This window comes from Nymphaea colorata, chromosome 7 (assembly GCF_008831285.2).
Source record: "Nymphaea colorata isolate Beijing-Zhang1983 chromosome 7, ASM883128v2, whole genome shotgun sequence".
NCBI classification, from domain to species: Eukaryota; Viridiplantae; Streptophyta; class Magnoliopsida; order Nymphaeales; family Nymphaeaceae; genus Nymphaea; species Nymphaea colorata.
The window spans coordinates 21,091,698-21,114,899 of NC_045144.1; the positions used below are offsets into that span (position 1 = coordinate 21,091,698).

Below are 23,202 nucleotides of genomic sequence, written 5' to 3' on the forward strand. Positions count from 1 at the left end.
TTTAACTGGGTTCGGGTGTGAGTCGGAGTCGCACCCATGTCTGGTGCGCAATGCAACTCGGGTGCAGCAGTAAATTAGAAGAGTTCAGTGACTTCAACCATCATTGGATCACATTTAAATTACAAAATGTAGAAAATAAATTTCGACTCGGTAGTTTCATGCTTTCATTTGTCGACACCATAATAGGAAGGACAGCAGCACTTAAAATACTTATATAAGAAATCCATGAGAAGGAAGTAAATGAAAGAGTACTCATAAATCAAAAGCATTAAGAGTAAGAAGCGAGATGGATTATATATCGTGATCAATTTTTTGTGAATTCAAACCTCGATGGGGTTGAGGTTTTATTATTACTCATATGCTTCACCCGGAAATACTTGATTAATAGGTTTTATACTTTGACACATTAACAAAGTAGGAAAAAACTCGCACTGAAATGTTGAGATTTAAATTACGTTAAACATATAATTTATTATAGATTATAAATCACCTAAAATAACACAGCCATCTAATTGAAGTCATTCATAATTAAGAAAAAAACAAAGAAAAAATGTATAAATTAATATTAAATGATAAAAATGTCAATCGCTTTTTTGTTATTATTTTTCTTTTAACTATTATCATGTTGGATTGAACAGCTCTCATTCTAGAGTTGGGTGGCTTTCTCTCTCTAAGGAAATGATAACTTAGTTGTAACTCATCTAATCATTTAGTTAAGGTTGTTTATCTAAAGTAGATTGATTGAGACAAAAACCATGAGAAAAGATATGAAGTAATATTATATGAAAAAAATACTAATCACCTTGTTCTTTTTATTTTTTCTTTAACTGTTCATTGTGATGAATTAAATGGTTTGTTAAATGTTTGGGTGACATTAAAAACATTAAAATCGTTATTCACTTTATATATATATATATATATATATATATAATGTATGGACAAAAGCATGTATGCAAGAGAAACAAACTCAAAGCGTCTGAAAAACATTGAAACGGGAGAGCAAATATCCTGTTGCAATTTTCTTCTCTTGAGTAAAAAGAAAAAGTTTCCTGCTTCCGAAACGCGCCCTTGGACAGGCAAAAACTTCGTAAAACTTCAAAGTGCTGGGCTCCAAGTGTAACCCCAATCTCCCTCAACAACAAGCCCTCCCGGCCGTCTTCTGCCACCTTTACTCAACCAAGAGCGACAATGGCAGCGCCCTAAAAAGGAGGGGCAGCAGCAGGCCTCTCCTTGACTCGTTGGTCTACCCGGTTGGAGGCTGTCGAGTGCTGACGCCATGGGTATCCGCTCTCACTATATTTTCTGCCCACTCTCTTGATAATCACTGGTTGCATGACGCCCTTGTGCTGCCCTGTTCTCTCTTTCTTCCTCTTTGGTTTGTGTTTTTGCTTTATATGTCTTCTGAGGTCTGTGGGTGATGCACGCCTCAGTACCTGATGGGTCTGTTCTTGGAGAGGTTGCAGGGAGAGGGAGGGAAAGAGGGTTCACTCCTTGTTTGTGTTTGATGGGAATTGTAGTAGTCGCCATTGCTGCTGCTGCTGCTGATGGCCCAACCTCGGACCATCTGCTCAGCCTTCTTTCCAGGTCGCCGTCTTGTCTCTGAAGTTGTGTGAGCCAGCCTCGAGGTTTTGGTATCTTGGTCCGATCTCTGTCTTCAACATGATCAAGCAGATACTGGGTAGGTTGCCGCGGAAGCCGTCGAAATCGGCGGACGGCAACGATTCTGGGGAGAATGTGGGTTCTTCTCCGGGATCGGCTGCTGCTAGTCTCGTTGGGGGCATCAATAATCTTATTAATTCCACGTCGTCTTCGATTTCGAATCATTTGAAGGCAAATTCGGGTTCCGGAAGGTCCTCTTTTTCGAGCTCAACCAGGAGTAATGGCTCGACGGGTACTGCCAAATCTGGGCAGGGGAAGAAGAACGGCAACGGAATTCAGGCGGGTGCTGGAAATGCCAATGGTGGTATCCCGGTTTCGTCTTTGTCGTCCTCCTACGAAGCTCTGCCGGGTTTCAGGGATGTGCCAAGCTCTGAGAAGCAGAATCTGTTGGTAAGAAAGCTGAATATGTGTTGCGTGATTTTCGATTTCACCGATCCCTCGAAGAATCTGAAGGAGAAGGACATCAAACGGCAGACATTGCTCGAGCTCGTCGATTACATAAGCTCCGTTAATGGCAGATTCAGTGAGACTGCAATGCAGGAGATCACTAAGATGGTAGCCTGCAACTTGTTTAGGACGTTCCTTTCGTCGAATCGCGAGAACAAGCTGCCGGAAGCGGTTGATCCGGAAGAGGAGGAGCCTTTGATGGATCCGGCATGGCAGCATTTACAGATCGTCTACGAATTCTTGCTTAGATTTATTGCCTCGAGCGAGACGGATGCTAAGTTGGCCAAGAGGTACATTGATCACTCCTTTGTTTTGAGGCTGCTTGATCTCTTCGATTCCGAAGACCCAAGGGAAAGGGACTACTTGAAGACCATTCTTCATCGAATCTACGGGAAGTTCATGGTGCATCGACCATTCATTCGGAAAGCAATCAACTACATCTTTTATCGTTTTATTTTCGAAACCGAGAAGCATAATGGGATCGCCGAACTGTTGGAAATCTTGGGGAGCATAATCAATGGCTTTGCCTTGCCATTGAAAGAGGAGCATAAGCTTTTCCTTGTTCGTGCTTTGATTCCATTACATAAGCCCAAATGTGTTTCCATGTATCATCAGCAGCTGTCATACTGCGTTACCCAGTTCGTGGAGAAGGACTTCAAGTTGGCCGACACAGTCATTGGAGGCCTATTGAAGTACTGGCCAGTTACAAATAGTTCGAAGGAGGTCATGTTTCTTGGGGAGCTGGAGGAAGTGCTGGAAGAGACTCAGGCGGCTGAATTCCAGCGTTGCATGGTACCATTGTTCCGTCGGATTGCTCGTTGTTTGAATAGCTCTCATTTTCAGGTAATGGATTTTGCGCAGAATGGGGATCTGCTTGTTATTATTGATATGTTTGTATTTCATCTTATTCCATTTTGCACGTGTTGGTAGTTTGGCCTTTACCTGTTTCTAGCATCCATTTTCACCATCATGCTTGTGATCATCTTTTCAATATTGGAAACCATGTTCAAACCGATGCCATATTATGATTGGACGAGTCGATGTTCGACATTCTCAGCCAATGCAGCAATGTTCTCATGCCTGCTACACAACCATGGAATACTGTTAATCTGTGGATTGCTAATATCCTCGCTCATATGCTTGGAAGCATCTGATTTTCATCCTAATATACCTTATCAATGGGTTGGTACTTCCTACTGTTTCAAATGTGTAGAACACACATATCTACTGCTTCAAATGTGTAGAACACACATATCTACTGCTTCAAATGTGTAGAACACACATATCTCTTTGTTCAAGCTCCTCCAGTTCTATTTGGAACGTCGATTTACTTTTTTTTTTTCTTTTTGCTTCCACCCTTCATGGTTCTTCTACCAACTACAGAGTTTTGTTTCTTCTTTTTTGTGGCTGATGAAGTGGCATTAGCAGAAAAGCTTTCATTTGTGAATTGAAACACTTTGCTGTGAGAAGTGTTATTAAGTTACCCTTGGTGACTATAGTGATACAGATTCTTCTTCTGGGATCCGAAAATCAGTAGGGAATACTTTCGGGATGTTGTTCTGAACGATTGCGGACTTGGTATTCACAAATTCAAGAAACATAGGAACAATATTGTAAAGTACTTGGACAACCCCTTCTCACCCCCTTCTCACCTGTCATACTATTTTTGGCGCATCCTTTTCTCAAGTTTTGCTCAGCTTCTTAAATAACTTGGAAGATGATGGTGTTTTGATTGCTTTCAGTTTCCAGTAAAAGAAGAGATTTAGCCTTAAATAAGCTGAGAATGTTGTGTTTTTAGTTTGAATTTTTCCTCACCATGCATTTAACGATTTTAAGATACTCTTAAGAGTAGTGGATGGTTAGATACAGCAAGCTTTCCCCTAGCATGTCCTTGGAGAGAAAGTTTGTTGAATTGCAGCAAGTCTGGTTAATTATGTGTATGTGTTCATGTATTCATCAATACATGTATATGTCTCTTATGAACATTGTAGCTATGTACTTTCCATAATAGGAAATTCAGTAACGCATTTCGTCTATATTTTGGGCCTTCCTACTTCTTCATCTGAAACAATCCAAGGTTTTTAATTTGGTTACTTAATTGATGATGTTTAAAAAATTTCATACTACTTGTTAACAGTCTTTGAAAAATGTTAAGCCCTTCTTCCTTCGTATTGTATCTATGTATAATGGAGGAAAAATTCAGATTCAGCGGCATAAAGATGATAAGTGATTTCGCTATTATTGGGCTGCTGTCTCACATACCCTTCTCAATGTGGTCTGCCGTCTGCACATCCTGGAAACCATCGATTTGCAAGGAAAATGGAACAAGGGACAGGATGATGAGTTGGACATCTAGAGAGAGACTGTGAGGGAAAACGAAGAACGAGGGAAACTTATGGATGTTAAATTATCTGTTCACCAAAGATAGAAATAAAAAGACCTAAATTTTGAAGTATGATATTAATGCATGCTTTTATAGGTTGATTTGATATGTAAAAAATTTTCTGTGTTTAGTTGGTGAGAATGTCATTCACATGATGGTGCCAATTGGAGGATAACTGGGGTATGGAAGCCTTTACCACTAGGCTTAGGGCCTCTTTGTAATTTAATCTCTGCCTTCGATTGTAAGACTTTTAGTCACATGATCTTTAACCTTTATACCTCCTGGGTTCCTTTATTTTATTTTCCTGGACCATGTACATTGAACTTTATTCTGCCTTTAGGTCCTTCAACATCCCAACTTTCATTTGTACATATGGATTATGTTACGCTTCTTCTTACCACTAGATTTGAGATTGTTTGATGCTCTTGTCAGTCCTTCATATGAGTAGCAGGATTATGTTACTTCTCCCACTACTTCTACATTAGTTTCACATGCTTCTTCTTTGCGAGAATGTTTGGTGCTCATGTCCTTCATATGAGCAGCATCTTTCAGTTGGCTGAACTTATGTGGCTACATTAATTTGCATCAATGATCACCATGCTGTTCACCTGTTCTTCCCTGAGTCTATTGTCGTATGTTCTGACCATTTACATACTAATCGGGTTATAAATTATATTCCAGCAAAAGCTTCATCTTTGTCTTTATGGGATCAGAATTAAGACTTTCAAGTTGAAGTAGGTTAAAAGTTCAGTGCCAGCATTTCATTGATGCAACCAGGTGAGGTCCATATAATGCCAGTTTGCTTGTTGCGTCTCATGGATATGTGGTTGAAGATATCGTGATGTAGCCATGCTTATGAAGATTCAAACATTGTTTATGTATAGGGGACAAAATGGACCCATTCTATATACTTGCTAGTAAAAAAGAAAAAAATAATAACGGGTGCTAAAATGGAAGAAGGTTTTCCTAGTATTAAATGGAAGCAATAAATGATTTGTAAAGGCTTGAAAATTGTGGCATTTACATGCACAAGCACTAGTACTGTAGTACTGGATATTTGAGGATAAAAAATGAAGGGCGTGTTTGGCTACATGAGAAATCATCCAGACTGCTCTCTGCCTTGGAGGATAACACCATGGTAAGAAATTGGAACTTTACAGGTCCAACAATTTTCCATCTTTTTCATATAAAAATGGGAGAAGGGCGTAAGATTGTCAGCAGTGAAGTTGTGACATGTTAGAAAGGGTAGTGTATGGAAGTGACTTTCTTCAAAGTGAAGAAAGTCCCACTCATTAAACATGAACAAATATGCTCAAATGGAAATGTCCAAGGTGGTGATGCTATAATTTGAGCTTCATTAGTTCTGATCCCTGAACTTAAGAGATGAACATCCACAATGTGTGGATACTGGATAGGAACACAAGTTGAACAAGTTGGAAATCTTAAAGATCCAATTCCCTGGTTGTGAATGTGATCTGCATGGGGTTCCTTAAAAAGGGAAGTAGTGAAAGTACAACATGGAGTTCTATTTATAACCAAGTTGCGACATGGAAGTAAGATCAGATGTGATATGAGGAACTGAAATAACGATATGAATGTCAACCATGCAGAAGAGACGCAAAACATGGGCAAACATGAAAAAAGAGGGATATTTTTCTTCTTCCATCATATCAGAAAAAAAAATTGTGATTGCTAAATCATGCAAGAGAAGAGAGATGTGTGTGTGTGTGTGTGTGTGTGTGTGTGTGTGTATATATATTAACCAAAGCAATGGAATACTCAGTTTCATTTTTTTGTTTCTAGATTTGAAGGATTGGTAAATAGATCACTCAATAGTTTGGGTCTGGTAGATCTATTTGTCTTTTTTTTTTCTACCCCTAGTGGTTCATCCATTTTTCCATATATTAGAGCTACTTTACATTCCAGAATACGTTCTTCATTAGTCACCTAAATTTCTTCCATTTTCATGGAGAGATCGTTTCCTTCATCAGTGCATTTTCCTATTCCATTGAATACAGATACAGCTCTATGAGCCGTGACAAGGTTTTGGATTATTGTATGATTACAGTTAAAAATTTGAAACATGTTCCTGTTATCAACCTTTTATTCCTTGATAAATGACTGGATGTGAAGGTTTGTATACCTTTTTGATAGCTGTGAAATCCACGCTTGTGCACCAACATTGGTGGGTTTGTGTGCCGAAACTTGAGACAGAATATGCTTAAGCTACTTGATATAGGTTGGCATTACAAAACAGATGGGGAATTGAGCTTGAAAGTTGAAAGTTGAACTGATTAAGGGCATGCTCGGATGATGTCTTGGGGGAAAATCCTTGGGTTTTTTTAAAAAAAAAAACTAGGTTTTTGCTCTCTCATGCAGGAACTTACTTCAAAGGGTCTTTTACTAATTTTTCTTTTTGACTTGGCAGAATAGTGTGAAAAAATCAAAAGTTGGATGCCATGTGATCTTTCAATTCATGTTTCTATATCTGGAACTCCAGATAAGGCATTTCACTGTTATTTTTGTGATCTTGGTATATAACCAAGTCCATTCAAAGATATGAGATCCAAGATGAATTAAACAGATAAAAATCAAATACACATGACCACCCAAATGAATCAGGAACTGGCAATTTAATTCAGCAAAATAATCCACATGAGATGTTTTACATTGTAGTACGGTAATTGGTAAGTAACAGCATCCTTTGGATGAGGTGACATCTCCTTGTCAATGTCATGATGCCAAAGTCAGCAAGTTGACATTCACAAGGAATGGCTGAATGGGAGTTGTAGATCAGGTGTAAGATTTGGATCTATCAAACAAAAGCATAAAAGAAAGAAAAGAAAGTTACAAGGCAAAAGGAGGAAGAATGAATATGGGTGGAACAAAAGAAGAGAAAGGGAAAAAATGGGTGTGGCTTGAATGGAAGAGAAGTTCTCATTCTAAGAAATATGTATCTGATTGTACTTTTGAATGGATCTGAAACTCAGATTGGGCATTAAGAACATAAAGTGAAAAAGGAATCCAGCAAAGGCAACTTGACTTGACAAGCCCTTGAAAGTTCATTGGTATGAATTGGTTTCCCTTCTTCTAATTTTAATTAAGGTTCAACTGGAGTAGCTCTTAGTCAAGTTTAATGTGTACAATTTTCACACATGAACCTGCCTTCTTATGCTATTTGCTCCTGAGATGATTACGAAAAAATCAAGAAAAGTGGTGGCAAATAGAATAAGTTTATTTGTTGGTGCAGCACTCAGAAAGCAAGAAGTGGAGTATGACTTAATTCATGCAAAAAAAATACTAAAAGTAATCCTCGTGACCTAAGTGTTTTACATGACAAATGCATCATCGAATTCAACAGTAATAACTAATTTTTCCCACGAGTCCAAAAGAGAGGAACAAGAAGAGAGGATTTGTAGGACTAGAACGGTTTTGGATGCACCTGTCAGCATCCTTCTGTGTGGTACAATTTCTGCAAGAAGCAGATGCGCATTTCTTGGCAAGATATGTAGAACAGTTGTAGCTTTCCAAAATGACTTTAAAGATTCCAGGAGGTGCTCATATTTTTCTTTTTGTTTTCTTGACTTTGTAAGCTTATTTATGCCAAACATACCCTGTCATGTGCTGATTAAGGAAAAAAATGCCCTGGTCACCATAGATTTAGCCAGAGGGCCCTGCTCCACTTCTTTAAAATGTTGAAAATTTAAATGTTTTTCCATAGAAGTTTTTTGTAAGACACTATCTGACCACCTGCCCTCCCTAAAAAGATGTGAAATAATAGTTTTGCCCTACATGAGTCTTCTGGTTCCACATCTGCCAGTTATATGGCGCTTTGTACTATTGGTCAATTGTTTGCTTTTCTAGGTAAACAAAAATGATAACTTTGTAAAATCTATAAAGAGGTAAGTATTTGGCTGGAAGTACGCGTGGACACAGATTATCTAGGGTAATGGAGTGTCCCTTGATGGAAAGTCCACCAATCAAATTTCACCTGCTAAGCATTTTCATATTTTGTCTCTGTGTGTGTGCTTTTTATTGTTGGGGGTTGGGGGGTGGGCGGTGTTGGGGTTGAAGAGATGGGGAGAACATACTTAAATGCTAAAATACTGCTGCAATTACTAGGCCAGCTGTTGCTGATACAAGGCACAGGCCAAGTTGTCTAAAAGAAAATATGCTTGTAAAAATTTCAAACTTCATATTGTATTGGTTAATAACTTATTAACATTTTATTATACAAATACTTGTGCTATATATATATATATATAGTAAAATTTTTTGTAGAATAAAATGTTATAACTTATTAACCTATACAATATGAAGTTTGAAATCCCCATACTCATGCTTGGCTTGTTTATGAATATGTGGAAGCTCTTGTTCAGCTTGTTTTCTTAATGAGTGAGTCAAGAACGAGCTTTTGTTGAGCTGAAAAACCTACTTCATTATTTTATATCCCTACTTAAAAGAGGCAGTGCATAACTATGCAGCATGCACCGTGAAGATTTCTTAATTGGTTTTTTCAGCAGTTAGGTCCTTACACATTTGTCTTATTCTCTTTGTTGTTGAATTTTTCTCTCTTGCTCAGGGAAGTCCAGATGATGCTAACACATAAGTCAGTTTGAAAGACATCACCTTATTTTATTTTCTTCTAAGCAGTTGGATTAAAAGGAATCTTAAATCGAGGAAGCTTTCCGATTTGATAAGAATTAGACAAGAAGTTATATAAATTTAAAATTATATATGAAACGTATGTACATCTCATTTTTCTTCTCTTTTAGATATTTATTAGTAGAAAACTCTTGTGAAAAATATGTTTTAAAAAATAAAGGAGTACTATTATGAAGCAAATTTATTTAAACTGCAAAATTAAAGACCCTTTCCTTTGTGCAGCACGTACTTAGGGTTGGACCATTTGCTAGTTGTTATATGTGACCTTAAAGCAATGCCATCCCAATATGAAAAGCTTCAGATTGAACTGGGATATAGCTTTCTCATCAACATGTTCTTTTCTAGTTCTTTTAGCTGACTGAGCTCAGTGGTGATTTCTGGACATGTAAACCATAGTTAGTATATTATGATTACTCTCCCTATCAAATTTGGAAATTATCCTTAGTCATCAAGTAACTTGGAGTTCTTAAGAAGGTTATTCTACTCATGCCACGTCTGCACTGGATGATAATGCTGGTCCAGGGCCCAGGCACACCTCCAACTCATCAAATTCCATGGTCAGCCATCTGTTATGCAGACAAATGGAGGCTCAGATCTGTCCACGTGTAGGTTCAGATTGGACACAACTTTTACTTAAGAAGGGTTTTTGTCAAGTGAAAATTGCTTAGGTTCATTAACTAATTCTCATGGACAATTTGTATGTTACATTTTCAATAAGTATTAACCCTACTTTTGTTTTGATTTTGATGCTAAAAGTTCAATCTTATATTTTTTTCTCGTTTTAACTTTCCTAATTAGTTGACTGTTTCATGCTTACTATTACATAATTTGACTATATATTATAATTTTAATTTCAGTTAATATAATAATTTCAGCATTTTTCTTTGATTCTTGAACATCAAATATTTTTGCGCCATAATTTGTTACTTTTTTTTATGGTTTATTGGGTAGTTCTGAAGTGTATATGATCATATGATGTAATTATGTATATATGTGTGTGTTCCACAGATATGTGGCATTTTCTAAAAATTTGTGTGATCCATGCCAGACCAAGATAGCCAACTAACACCTGCAGTTATTTGACATAGAAATTATATAAATTATTTAATTGCCAGTAATTGGTCTAGAATATGACCTCTGAAGGAATCATTTCTTATTTGAATTAATGCATAACCAAATCTCAGACCCAAATTGTGATCAGGGTTGAAATGAAGATGTTATATGGTCATATTCCCTGTTTGTTATCCTATTATAATGTTTCTCAGTATACGTCCAAAGAATTTCAGTGTATTGTTTTCATCTAAAACTTTTGCTGTTGCCCTCACCCATAAGGACTATTGGTTCCACTGTTTAGGCTATTGCTGCTGCAAACTTGGCAATATTGATGTGCATACCAGCCAATATCATTCAATGCAGGTTGCAGGGGTTCCTATAAAAGCTCTAGAAGCAAATACAAATCTTATTAATTTTATTTTTTTATTCTTTAATTAGTCTAAGTTAATTTGTAATTGTCTTTTAGAAAATAAAAAACATGCTGTTCACCCAGTTTGTATTCAGCTACTATTGTCCCATTTGCCTATTCAACAAAATGATTTGGCTTTGATACTAATATTGACAATATTAATATTAAGTTCAGTTGTTTGCATTTTAATAACTTTCTGGTTTGAGTAATATTGTAAAGATAAATATATATCACCTGATCTTTTTTCAAATAACAGGAGCAGCTTTTCCTCAGCAAACAGAGCATGGTGCTTACAATTATAGTAGCAAGCTTGCTCATAGACATCACTGAACCACAGGTCCTGTTAAGAACGATGCCCTTACATTCTCAATATGAAGAAAAAAGGAAAGCAAAACACATAAGAATGCAAGTATTTACATAGTTCGAAAAGACAAAGGTCCGAGTCTCCATTATTTCTAACAATAGCAGTTACAAGATATGCTGACCCTCTTTAAAACATTAGTTTAGGGAAAAACTGTGAAAGCGGAAGATTACCTATGAGAATAGGATCCATGAAAAACCTGGAAAGCCTGTTAAATTGGGATCAGGTTCGACACTCCTCACCAGTTCCATGGTGCAAAAGCCTTGGTTTTCTGGAGAAAGGTCTGTCCTACCTTAAGGTCTTGAATGCTTTATATGGTAAAGATCCTGGGAAATATAATTTGCCCTAATATGACAGAAAATGAAGACGTAGTTAACTTGTCAAAGACATCATCATAATAAATTGTGTCAAGCCTTTGACTTCCAAGTCTTCAGAGGATTTTAGATGTTACATTATGGTTCTCCTGGTGTAACATTGTCATCTTGTTTACATACTAAACAGTGCTAGATGATTTCTTCCTGTCCGGCAAAATTCATCCATGAATTCTCGCGGGCCTGCCTACCTTCACCAATCAAGCACACTGGATTCCCCATCATGTTTAAAGGCTCTTAAAGCAATTATCTCCTTGTCTTAGAGCATATATAACATAAGTTTTTTTCATCTTCATTTTCCCGTATATTGATAGGGACCTTTAAAAGGAAACTTCATTTCTAATAGCCATTTTTTGGAATATGGCAAGGCACCTGAATCTGGTAATTTGTTAAGATTCTGTAGTTATTGTTTCTTTAATTGCATATAGGGACCACGGCATCGCATGGCTGACCTGAACTTGGCATCCATTCTCTTTACTTTATATTCTTGACTTTGTTCAGGTTGGATGAGAGCTGAATGGTTAGGTTGCACTTCCTTTTCCAGGGGTCTTGGGTTTTTCTTGCAGGGGTTATCCACATGCTTCCTGTAAAATTTTGTTGTCTTTTAGTTACATTTTTCCCAAATGGTTTTGTTTCAGGTGGCTGAAGGGGCCTTGTTTTTGTGGAACAATGTTCACATCCTTAATTTGATAACTCAAAACTGGAAGTTCATACTACCAATCATTTACATTTTTCCAAATGGTTTTGTTTCAGGTGGCTGAACGGGCCTTGTTTTTGTGGAACAATGATCACATCCTTAATTTGATAACTCAAAACCGGAAGGTCATATTACCAATCATTTTTCCAGCTATGGAGAGGACCACAAGGTCCCACTGGAATCAAGCTGTTCAGAGCCTTACTCTGAATGTCAGGAAGATATTTTCAGATGTTGACCATGAATTGTTCGAAGAGTGTCTTATCAAGTTTCAAGAAGATGAATCAAAAGAGAAAGAAATTCAACAAAAACGGTTGTCCACGTGGGAGCGCTTGGAAGAAGTTGCTGCATCCAAAGCCATCAGCAATGAAGCTGTTCTAGTCCCAAGGTTTTCAATGAACATATCAGGTACCAGTCCAAGGGCTGCAACTGGGTGTTGAGAATTTCAACAATAGAGAATTGCCATCAAGTTGAAGCGGCTGCGACTGATGCCTCATCATGTGATTCCTAAGTTATTACCACTTGCTAGGAAGAGCTGATGGGGCTGTATAATTTGGTTGTGCTCTGTTCCTATCCTCTTTCCATCTCATAGTTCTGGAAGCTTGTGTACCATAACAAGTTTTATAGAAACAGTTCTCCAGTGGATGGTTGCTCCAATGAGTTCTTGTATGATGCTGATAGTGGTAGGAATTAATTCAGCCTATGCTTTTTTTGCTTTTGTACCCATTGGGCTTTTAACTTTTCATGCTAGTAATTTATAATAGCATCAGTTTTCTTGCTTTTTGTTATTTGCAGTCATTTATAGGGCCAACGGCATGTAGAAATGCCATCAATGTAAAATACAATGGATTGTATGTTCGATCATGCTTCAAAGTTTTGGTGATCTGGAGTGCTAATGTAGTTGTTATTTTGCTTGTCATTCCCTTGCGTTTTATGAGGGATAATCAAATAGAAAACCTTTTACTATGTTCTCAGTTTATGCTTGCTGTTCTTTTTATTCTTTTTTGAACCCATTCTGAGTTTTGGTGGATTCCTGCCAGTTCTGTTGGCAAAAGTACAGTACACAGAGATACCAAAAGGGGCAAAAGAGGAAACGGCCGATGGCTGTGAGAGAACGCCAAGACTGTTCTTCCAACAACGATTAATGTAAGCACTGGACATTCGAGATTTTTTCTTATTTAGATCGCCGAGCGGAAACAAAACCCAGCAACTAGCAAGGAGGCCGAGGGACTAGGGCCAGTCTACCACTCCCTTACTGTCTTCAACAAAAAAGGGAACTTGCCTTGCCCAATCGCCACCTCGTTCTCCAATTCATAGACATAAGTCACAAATATCTGCAATGTTTTGAACAGGCCTCAATATTACCGTTAAGTTGAACGTGGTTCATAACATCAGCAGAATATCCTGGATATTTTAGGATATCATGAGAAGTGAAAACATAGCAACGTACAACTCTGTTTTCATCTCCTTCAAATTATTTTTTTTATCATCTATTTTTTGTAAAATCCTCAAGTCAACTGATTCCCATTAAATCTAGCCATAGTTACAAATAACGTCTTGAAATTTTAAACAGCGAGGTTTTTCTCGGGTATAATACAACAGAGATACCTCGAAGTAACCGAAGTCATTCCATGTTTTCCTTGTTCTTGTAGTCCAAGGTTGTTTCGGGAACCTGATTGGGGAGCGGAACACCCGTCAATTAGGGTGTCATGCACATATTGTTTGCTGAATAAAGAAATAGCATCCATGAGAATCGAACTAACGTCTGAACTTTCACAATTTCACCTGCTTGACCAGCTATGCTACGCCTCTTGAGGCTTTAAAAAAATAAAATGAACGCATGCTTTGACAAATTTGCTGAAATTCATCTAGCAGTGAAAAAATTTCACCCCAACAAACATGAAAGGGAAAACCAACTTGAGTCCTCTCAAAAGAAGCGTCACCATGTCAATTTATATTATTATAATAATTTAAGGATTTTCTTATTTTTAAGTTATTTGATAGGAAAATAAAGCTTTTGAAGATACAACTCTCTTTTTATCTCCTTCAAATTAATTTTTTTATCATCTATTTTTCTTAAAATCCTCAAGTCAATTGATTCCCATTAAGTCTAGCTATAGTCACAAATAACATCTCGGAGTTTTAAACGGTCAGGTTTTTTTCTCGGGTATAATACAATAAAGATACCTCAAAGTAGCCGAAGTCATTCTTTGTTTCTCTTGTTCTTGTAATCCAAGGTTGCTTTGGGAAGGAGCAAAACACCTGTCAATTAGAGTGTCGTGCATATATTGTTTGCAGTATAAAGAAATAGCATCCATGAGAATCAAACTAATGACCAAACTTTCACCGTTTTACCTGCTTGACCAGCTATGCTATGCCTCTTGAGGCTTTAAAAAAATAAAATGAACGTACTAGCCCAAAAAAATGTCAATATGTTGCATGCTTTGACCAATTTGCTAAAATTCATCTAGGAGTGAAAAAATTTCACCCCTGAAAGGGAACAGGCAAAAAATTTTACCCCTGAAAGGGAACAGGCAAACATAAAAGGGAAAACCAATTGGTCAAAGCATGCAACATATTGCACACAACGTGTTGACCAGCAAACATGAAAGGGATATATGAAATGTCAACATGTTGCATGTTTTGATCAATTTGCTGAAATTCATTCAGCTGTGAAAGAATTTCACCCCAGCAAACATGAAAGGGAAAACCAACTTGAGTCCTCTCAAAGGAAGAGTCACCATGTCAATTTATATTTTTATAATATTTTAAGGATTTTCTTATTTTTAAGTTATTTGATAAGAAAATACAACTTTTGAAGATACAACTCTCTTTTAATATCCTTCAAATTAATTTTTTTATCATTTATTTTTCTTAAAATCCTCAAGTCAATTGATTCCCATTAAGTCTAGCTATAGCCACAAATAACGTATCAGAGTTTTAAACTCGGATATAATACAACAAAGATACCTTGAAGTAGCCGAAGTCATTCCTTTTTTCCCTTGTTCTTGTGGTCCATGGTTGGTTCGGGAACCCGACTGGGGAGCGGAACACCCATCAATTAGAGTGTGATGCATATATTGTTTGCAGTATAAAAAAATAGCATCCATGAGAATTAAACTAACGACTGAACTTTCACGGTTTCACCTGTCTGACCAGCTATGCTACACCTCTTGAGGATTTAAAAAAATAAAATGAACTTACTAGCCCAAAAAAAAAATGTCAACATGTTGCATGCTTTGACAAATTTGCTGAAATTCATCTAGGAGTGAAAAAATTTCACCCCAGCAAATATGAAAGGAAAACCAACTTGAGTCCTCTCAAAAGAAACGTCACCATGTCAATTTATATTTTATAATATTTTAAGGATTTTCTTATTTTTAAGTTATTTGATAGGAAAATAAAGCTTTTGAAGATACAACTTTGTTTTCATCTCCTTCAAATTAATTTTTTTATCATCTATTTTTCTTAAATTTCTCAAGTCAATTGGTTCCATTAAGTCTATCCATAGTCACAAATAACGTCTCGGAGTTTTAAATGGTGAGGTTTTTCTCGAATATAATACAATAGAGATGCCTCGAAGTAGCCAAAGTCGTTTCCTGTTTCCCTTGTTCCTGTGGTCTAAGGTTGCTTCGGGAACCTACCTGGGGAGTAGAACACTCATCAATTAGAGTGTCGTGCATATATTGTTTGTAATATAAGAAATAGCATTTATGAAAATCGGATTAACAACCAAATTTTCACGGTACTAGCCCAAAAAAAATGTCAACATGTTATATGTTTTGACCAATTTGCTGAAATTCATCTAGCAGTGAAAAAATTTCACCTCAGCAAATATGAAAGGGAAAACCAACTTGAGTCCTCTCAAAAGAAGAGTCACATGTCAATTTATATTTTTATAATATTTTAAGGATTTTCTTTTTTTTAAGTTATTTGATAGGAAAATACAGCTTTTGAAGATGCAACTCTGTTTTCATCTCCTTCAAATTATTATTTTTATCATCTATTTTTTGTAAAATCCTCAAGTCAACTGATTCCCATTAAATCTAGCCATAGTTACAAATAACGTCTCGAAATTTTAAACAGCGAGGTTTTTCTTGGGTATAATACAACAGAGATACCTCGAAGTAGCCGAAGTCATTCCCTGTTTCCCTTGTTCTTGTAGTCCAAGGTTGCTTCGGGAACCTGACTGGGGAGCGGAACACCAGTCAATTAGAGTGTCGTGCACATATTGTTTGCAGTATAAAGAAATAGCATCCATGAAAATCAAACTAACGACTGAACTTTCATGGTTTCACCTGCTTGACCAGCTATGCTACGCCTCTTGAGGCTTTAAAAAAATAAAATGAACGTACTAGCCCAAAAAAACTGTCAACATGTTGCATGCTTTGACCAATTTGCTGAAAAAAAATTTCACCCCAACAAATATGAAAGGGAAAACCAACTTCAGTCCTCTCAAAACAAGCGTCACCATGTCAATTTATATTTTTATAATATTTTAAGGATTTTCTTATTTTTAAGTTAGATTCTGTACATTTTTTCATATGTTTTTTTCAGAAAATGACTTTTTGAATAATTATACCTGAATCTCAAACGATTAATAAACTGAATTACTATGTATTGTCCGCCTTAAGACAGCCCATTTAGTTGATCAAGCAGGACATTGGCCAAGTCAAATTGAATGATTTCTGACGAATTGATTCAAGAATCTATCGCATATGCAAGAGTCCAACGTGCCGAACTGTTTTGTAACATGTTTTGAATATTTATTTTAAAATTACTTTCACACACTGTTTTACGTATTCTAAAAACTTGTTGATTTAGTTTAGTTCAGATCCCGATTTTAATAACAATACGAAGTGTTTTTGAATCAATGGCAGCTCAGGTAACATATTAGGGCGGGGCATCAGATCATTCCGATCATTCCGGCCATGGCCTGATAAGAAGTCGGGTTCAGGTCAACCTCACCAACAACTCCCAAGCTGCCCCCAACTGTCACTATTGCTTGCATGGCAAAATGTTAAAATTGTATATGGGTTATCAAACATATATTATCATTATTGACATTATACTTGGAAGTTGGATGGATTCCTCCAATTCATATTTAGCCGTTCGCCTTCTCTATAGATATCATGCAACCTTTTTTGGGATTGCACTTTTGTCATATATGTTACATAAGTTTGCTAATATTCAATAAAAGGTAGAAAGTGTAAACTTTCTATTAGGGAATATTTTTTAATAGCAACACTGCCATACCAAGGGCCAAGGTTCATGTGTGGGCAATTGCCCACACCAGTTCTAGATAAATTGTTTATTTGTATGTCAATGGCTCATATTATTTTACTTAAATGTTTACATATTATTGGGGCCCTTTAGAGGTCGCAATTTAAATTATTAGTACCCCTCATATCTTGATGACGAATTCAGCCGTTTATCATCGTGATAGGTGTCAAGTGTGGACTGGGGCTACTATATGTAACATATATGTTATTCTACTTCTCAAACAAGCCATCACAGCCCCATCCATCTAGTGTTCTTCTACTTTGCAACAGTATGCAGAGTTATGAGGGAAACTGAATTATAGTTTTAAAATTTTGATAGGGGCCATAATATCATTTTGTAATATTTTTATATAGGATACATAATTTTTTTTTATTTATATGTAGATAAAAAACAAATAAAAGAACTAGAGAGAGACCAAGGCCCTTGCCGGCACCCCCTTGACTCCGCCCCTGATATGTCTCATGTGTGGCGCATACTTCACTATAGGAAGGGCCATACTGGACAATTGGCATTGGAGATGCCTTCTATCAAGCTAGTTAATAAGTCGAGGGGAAGATATCTCGAAAAGGCGAAGACCCCTCCCTTTCCTCTGCCCTTCGAGTAATATAAAAATTGCTCAAAAAATATCTAATTTTACGAATATACTTGAAGTCGGCCTGCAGTCTCTTTCTAAGCCTTTTATGTAACAAACTTATTGGTTCACAGAGTCTTTTATAAAAGGAAAAAATAAATTATAAAGAGGGAAAACAAAAATCACAGGTATAACTATTAAAAGTTAACAAATAGGCGCTCAACATTTGAGAGAAGTTTCCAAAGAACAACCTACTGACCGGAAGAAATAATTTTTCCTATCTAAAATAACAAAAAATGTTAAAAAATTACTATTCCTTTGGCTGATCATGGAAGATGTTTTTGTCAATTTGTATGAAAGATTTATGACGTTTTTGTTAGTAGCAGCTCTTTAAGAATTTCGGTCAATTTGTTTGCGTTGAGGATATCTAATAATTTAAGTAGATGAATATGAAATGTTATTTTTTTATTTAAGAATTAGAATTCTCTCTCTATACATAAAGTTAATACGTTTCTTTTTCCTTAAAGTCCACGGCTACATCAGTACTTGGGTTAGAACCCAGTTTGCGCTTGAGTTTGTGCATTCCTTCCTCCTCATTAGCTCAAAGAGAAAGAGCACCCTTGATGCTACTCAAACCAATGACCAGCTGTTTACCCGCCACTAACACGAGCGGATCGTTCGGGGTTGTGTGTAAAAACTTTCATACTTTTATCTTTTTAATATTGTTGCATTTCTCAATAAAAAGAAAAAAAGATACATCAAAGTAGCAACAAGGATTTTTTTTAAGAGTGAGTGGTTCAGTCCACCGCCCTTAAGAGAAGTCACTGGTCCGCTCATATGTCCACCCCATACTGGGACGTGACAGTGATCATTCCAATATTTGAACACGAGTTTTTAGAAGAGTTGAACCACGTTGCTGCCCAGCATGCTACCACCCATCGGGGTATGTAGCGACAAGGTTCACTTTTATTATGGCATATTAATACGTGGTTTTTACACGATTTTGTTTGATAATAATCAGGGCATGATTTGTTGGTGCAACTTGTTGGTAATCAATTTTTTTCAATTCCTTTTATGTTCCACAATTTAAACAATATTCCATAAGTCCCAGACTACGTGCCAGTCTAGCTACAAACATAGTTAAACAATAAATTCGATTTGCGTGTATTTAAATCGATATAAAATTCGTGTTTTTTGAACGTATAATATATATATATATATATATATATATATATATATATATATATAGCCAAAAAGTCTGAGACAGCTGATTTTAGCATCATATAAAAAACCCACTGCCGTTCATACTCTTTAACGCTCTTATCGTTTAGGATCACAATTATTATTCATCATTATTATTGACACTTTCGTATTATTATTGACAGTTTCGTAATGCATGGATCACTGGAAATGGAAGAGGTAAGAAACAAGATGAAACTCAATGGGACAAAAAATGAAGAAGGATTATTTTATTTCTGCCCTATATAGATAAGGAACCTTGATTTTAGTCACTATCTCTCATTGTATTCATTAGATTTAGTTTAATAAAAATGAAATTAGTTCCATCTCTACACCTTTTGAATTGATTCACTGTGATGTTTGGGGAGGTACCAAACACCTTCATTAAGTGGTGCACATTATTTCTTAACAATAGTAGATGATTTCTCTCGATCTACGTGGGTCTATCTTATGAGACACAAATCTAAAGTTTTTTGCTTGATTAGAAATGTTGTCACTCTTATAGAAAATTAATTTCAAACAAGAATCAAAATTATTAGGAATGATAATGGGACTGAATTTTTTTCTCAAGATATGCAAAATTTTCTTCATGAAAAGGGCATTAATCGTCAACATAGTTGTGTTGCTACATCACAACAAAATGGAGTAGTTGAACGCAAGCATCAAGATCTCTTAAACATGGCTCGATCACTTCTTTTCCAAGCAAATTTGCCCATAAAATTTTGGGGAGAGTATATTACCACGGCAGCCTATTTACTAAATAGGTTGCCCACTGATGTACTTCACAATAAAACGCCTTATGAAATCTTATTCTTCCCAATTACAAACACTTACTTGTGTTTGGATGTTTATGTTATGCCCATAATATTTATAAAAAGCATAAATTTGATATGCGTGCAAGAATATGTATCTTTCTTGGATACCCATACGGACAAGCGGCATATCAAGTTTATGATCTTGAAAACAAATGTTTTATTCACTAGTAGGGATGTTCGTTTTTGTGAAAACTATTTTCCTTACAAAAATGAAAATATTCCTAATTTTCCTTACAAAAATGAAAATATTCCTGGTGGAGATGAAATGATAGTGCTTCCCTTACCATTCAGTGATCAAATTTTAGGCGAGCATAAGATCTTCTCAAATCCGGCCCAGCACCAAGATCTCCCTATCCTTAACTTGCCAACAAACCATGCCCACCCCAATATTCAAACTAGTGATGAACTAGATAACCAAATCCAAGACACATGCCCAATCATCTTCAAAATTACAAGTGTTTTTTTGCTCTACCCATTTCCAACAAGTTGTTACCGAGTGATGGTTCAACAATAACAAAAGATACACGTTATCCAATTGCTTCATATATTGATCATTCCAATTTCACCTCTCATTATCAATGTTTCATGACTACCCTACTTGAGCAACATGAGCCTTCATCCTTTTCCCAAGCTATGCAGGACCCAAAGTGGTGCGACGCCATGCGTGCTGAAATTGATGCATTGCAAGAAAACCAGACTTAGACCCTCACCAAGCTACCTTTCGGTAAAACCCCCATCGGTTGCAAATGGGTGTTCAAGATCAAATACCAATCTGATGGATCAGTTGAAAGATACAAGGCATGCCTTGTTGCCAAAGGATACACTCAAACTGAAGGTGTTGATTATAATGAGACCTTCGCCCCTGTTGCCAAAATTTCTACCATCCGTTGTTTGCTCGTCCTTGCAGCCATTAAACAGTGGCATCTATTTCAGGTTTATGTTAATAACACATTTCTTCATGGTGACTTTGTTGAAGAAGTATATATGCAGTTGCCACCTGGGTTCACTCGACAATGGGAGAAAGATATAGTGTGTCGATTGAACAAATCAATTTATGGACTTAAGCAATCATCACGAAATTGGTTCTCTAAATTGACAACATTTCTCAAAAGTTTAGGTTTTTCCCAATCAAAGGCAGATTACTCCTTATTTTCCGAAACCACGACTAGAGAAAGTATATTTCTAGTGATCTATGTAGATGATATAATGATTGCAGGTGATGATTTATTGGGAATCAAGAATCTTAAATATGTGATGAATGAGAGATTCAAGCTAAAAGACTTGGGAAAGCTTAGATACATGCTTAGCATTGAAGTCGCAAGATCTGAAAAAGGGATATTTTTATCTCAAAAGAAATATCTTCTCAATATTTTACATGAAACAGGCTATATGGGAGCAAAACCATATGACTTCCCGATGAAACAACACTTGAAGCTTGATAATGAAGAAGGAGAGGTCCTCAAAGATGCCAGTCAATACAGAAAAATCATTGGTAAGCTCATATATTTGACTATAACTAGACCCGACATCGTACATACGGTACATGTATTAAGTCAATTTATGAGCAAACCTCGCATCCCACACAGAGAAGCGATGAATCGTCTTCTAAAGTACCTAAATGAAACTGCAGGCTATGGGGTATTATTGTCTTCAGCTGGTCCCATCCAACTTAAGACATATTGTGATTCAGATTGGGCACCATGTCTCATGATTCGAAGATCGACAAGTGGATATTGTACTATGATCGGCAACAGTCCCATTACATGGAAAACTAAGAAACAAGCAACAATTTCTAGGTCTTCTGCTGAAGCTGAATACCGATCCATGGCACTTGCAACATGTGAACTCACATGGCTTAAAGCTCTTCTACATGATTTTGGGATATCTCACACACAACCTATCACTTTATTTTGCGATAATCAAGCCGCAATGCACATAGCAGCAAATCCTGTATTTTACGAACGGACCAAACATATTGAAATTGACTGTCATATTGTTATAGACAAAATTCTAAGTGGAGAAATTCAAACTCAGTTCGTGCCCTCATTTCAGCCAGTTGCGGACGTATTCACTAAGTCACTAGGACGAGAAGTGTTCCAAACATTGAGAAGCAAGTTGGCACTCTTCAATCCAGGAACGCCAACTTGAAGGGGAGTGTTGGAAAGAAGATCTAAGATAAGATTTCCATAACAAAATATCACAACAGTTTTTGTTTATCTTTATCATATCTAAGCAATAGCTTGATCCAATCCCTAGAAAATCTCTGTTATCACTTTTAGAGATTTACCCAAAGTTATTTATCGTCCATTATAAATATGAAGATCTGTCATCAATACAAGTACGTGAAAACTTTCTTCCTCTGTTCTTCCTTGTTCTTTACCATTACAAGTTTATCAAAAATGATGATAAAAGTTAATGGAGAAGTAAAATTGACAAGATTTCAAGAAGTCATATATTGATTTGCCTTCATGTCTGTAAAATGTTAAGTTCAAAAGCATTTGAACTTGGAATAGTTGGAATTCTGGCGGCAAATAAGAGTGACAACTATTTAATCAATGTATTTGGAGAGAAATTAAAACCAGCGGATATTTCTAGTTGGAAGACTTATTTTCGTTAAAAAAATGCAGAAAATCATTATCAAAATACTTTAAAAACCGTTGCTATACAAAAACGGTGGGAAATGCATCTTTGCGATGGATTTTGACGACGGAAAATAAAAGAATTTCACTGGACAACGGTTTATATATATATATATATATATATATATATATATATGTATATATATATATTAATTGGTAAATATAAAACCGCTTGAATAAAAGACAAAAGCCAGACCACTTAAATTGATGTTAAAAATTAATTTTAAACAAAATAATAATATAATATTATGTTCATAAATATTAATTTAATACAAGCCATGTTTTAATTCTGGTCATTTTGTAAAAAAGTTGAATTTTCTACTAACATAATATCATAACAAGCAACTGAGCAAGAGACATTTACTTCCTAATTATTAAAAAAACATTATTAAAGTAAAAAAAATGACTAACTTAATAAGTGTTCCTCATCAAATCACTTTTATGATGTTGTCTGTAAGGTTAGATTAAAAAAAAGCTTTAATAATTATTTTAATGAGTTTTGATTTTTTCCATTACTAATGAGTCTTTTATATATATATATATATATATATATTTGAACTCCCTCCAATCCCCACCACTCTTATCGATTAAATACATTACCCAAATACAATAC

The 23,202-nt window shown here is 36.1% G+C and overlaps 1 protein-coding gene across 1 annotated transcript; it reads left to right on the top strand.

Moving 5' to 3' along the window:
* The first annotated feature begins 1,064 nt into the window (after positions 1-1,064).
* On the top strand, positions 1,065-12,961 carry LOC116257726 (serine/threonine protein phosphatase 2A 59 kDa regulatory subunit B' gamma isoform-like). The gene is made up of 3 exons (XM_031634690.2): positions 1,065-1,280; positions 1,464-2,949; positions 12,102-12,961. The coding sequence occupies exons 2-3, from the start codon at positions 1,660-1,662 to the stop codon at positions 12,480-12,482; spliced, it is 1,671 nt and encodes a 556-aa protein (XP_031490550.1). The 5' UTR covers positions 1,065-1,280; positions 1,464-1,659; the 3' UTR covers positions 12,483-12,961.
* The last annotated feature ends 10,241 nt before the right edge of the window (positions 12,962-23,202 follow it).

Coding starts and splice junctions, on each gene's coding strand:
- LOC116257726 (XM_031634690.2), top strand. CDS start 1,660: ATGATCAAGCAGATACTGGGTAGGTTGCCGCGGAAGCCGTCGAAATCG. Junction 2,950..12,101: donor TGAATAGCTCTCATTTTCAG/GTAATGGATTTT, acceptor GTTTTGTTTCAG/GTGGCTGAACGGGCCTTGTT.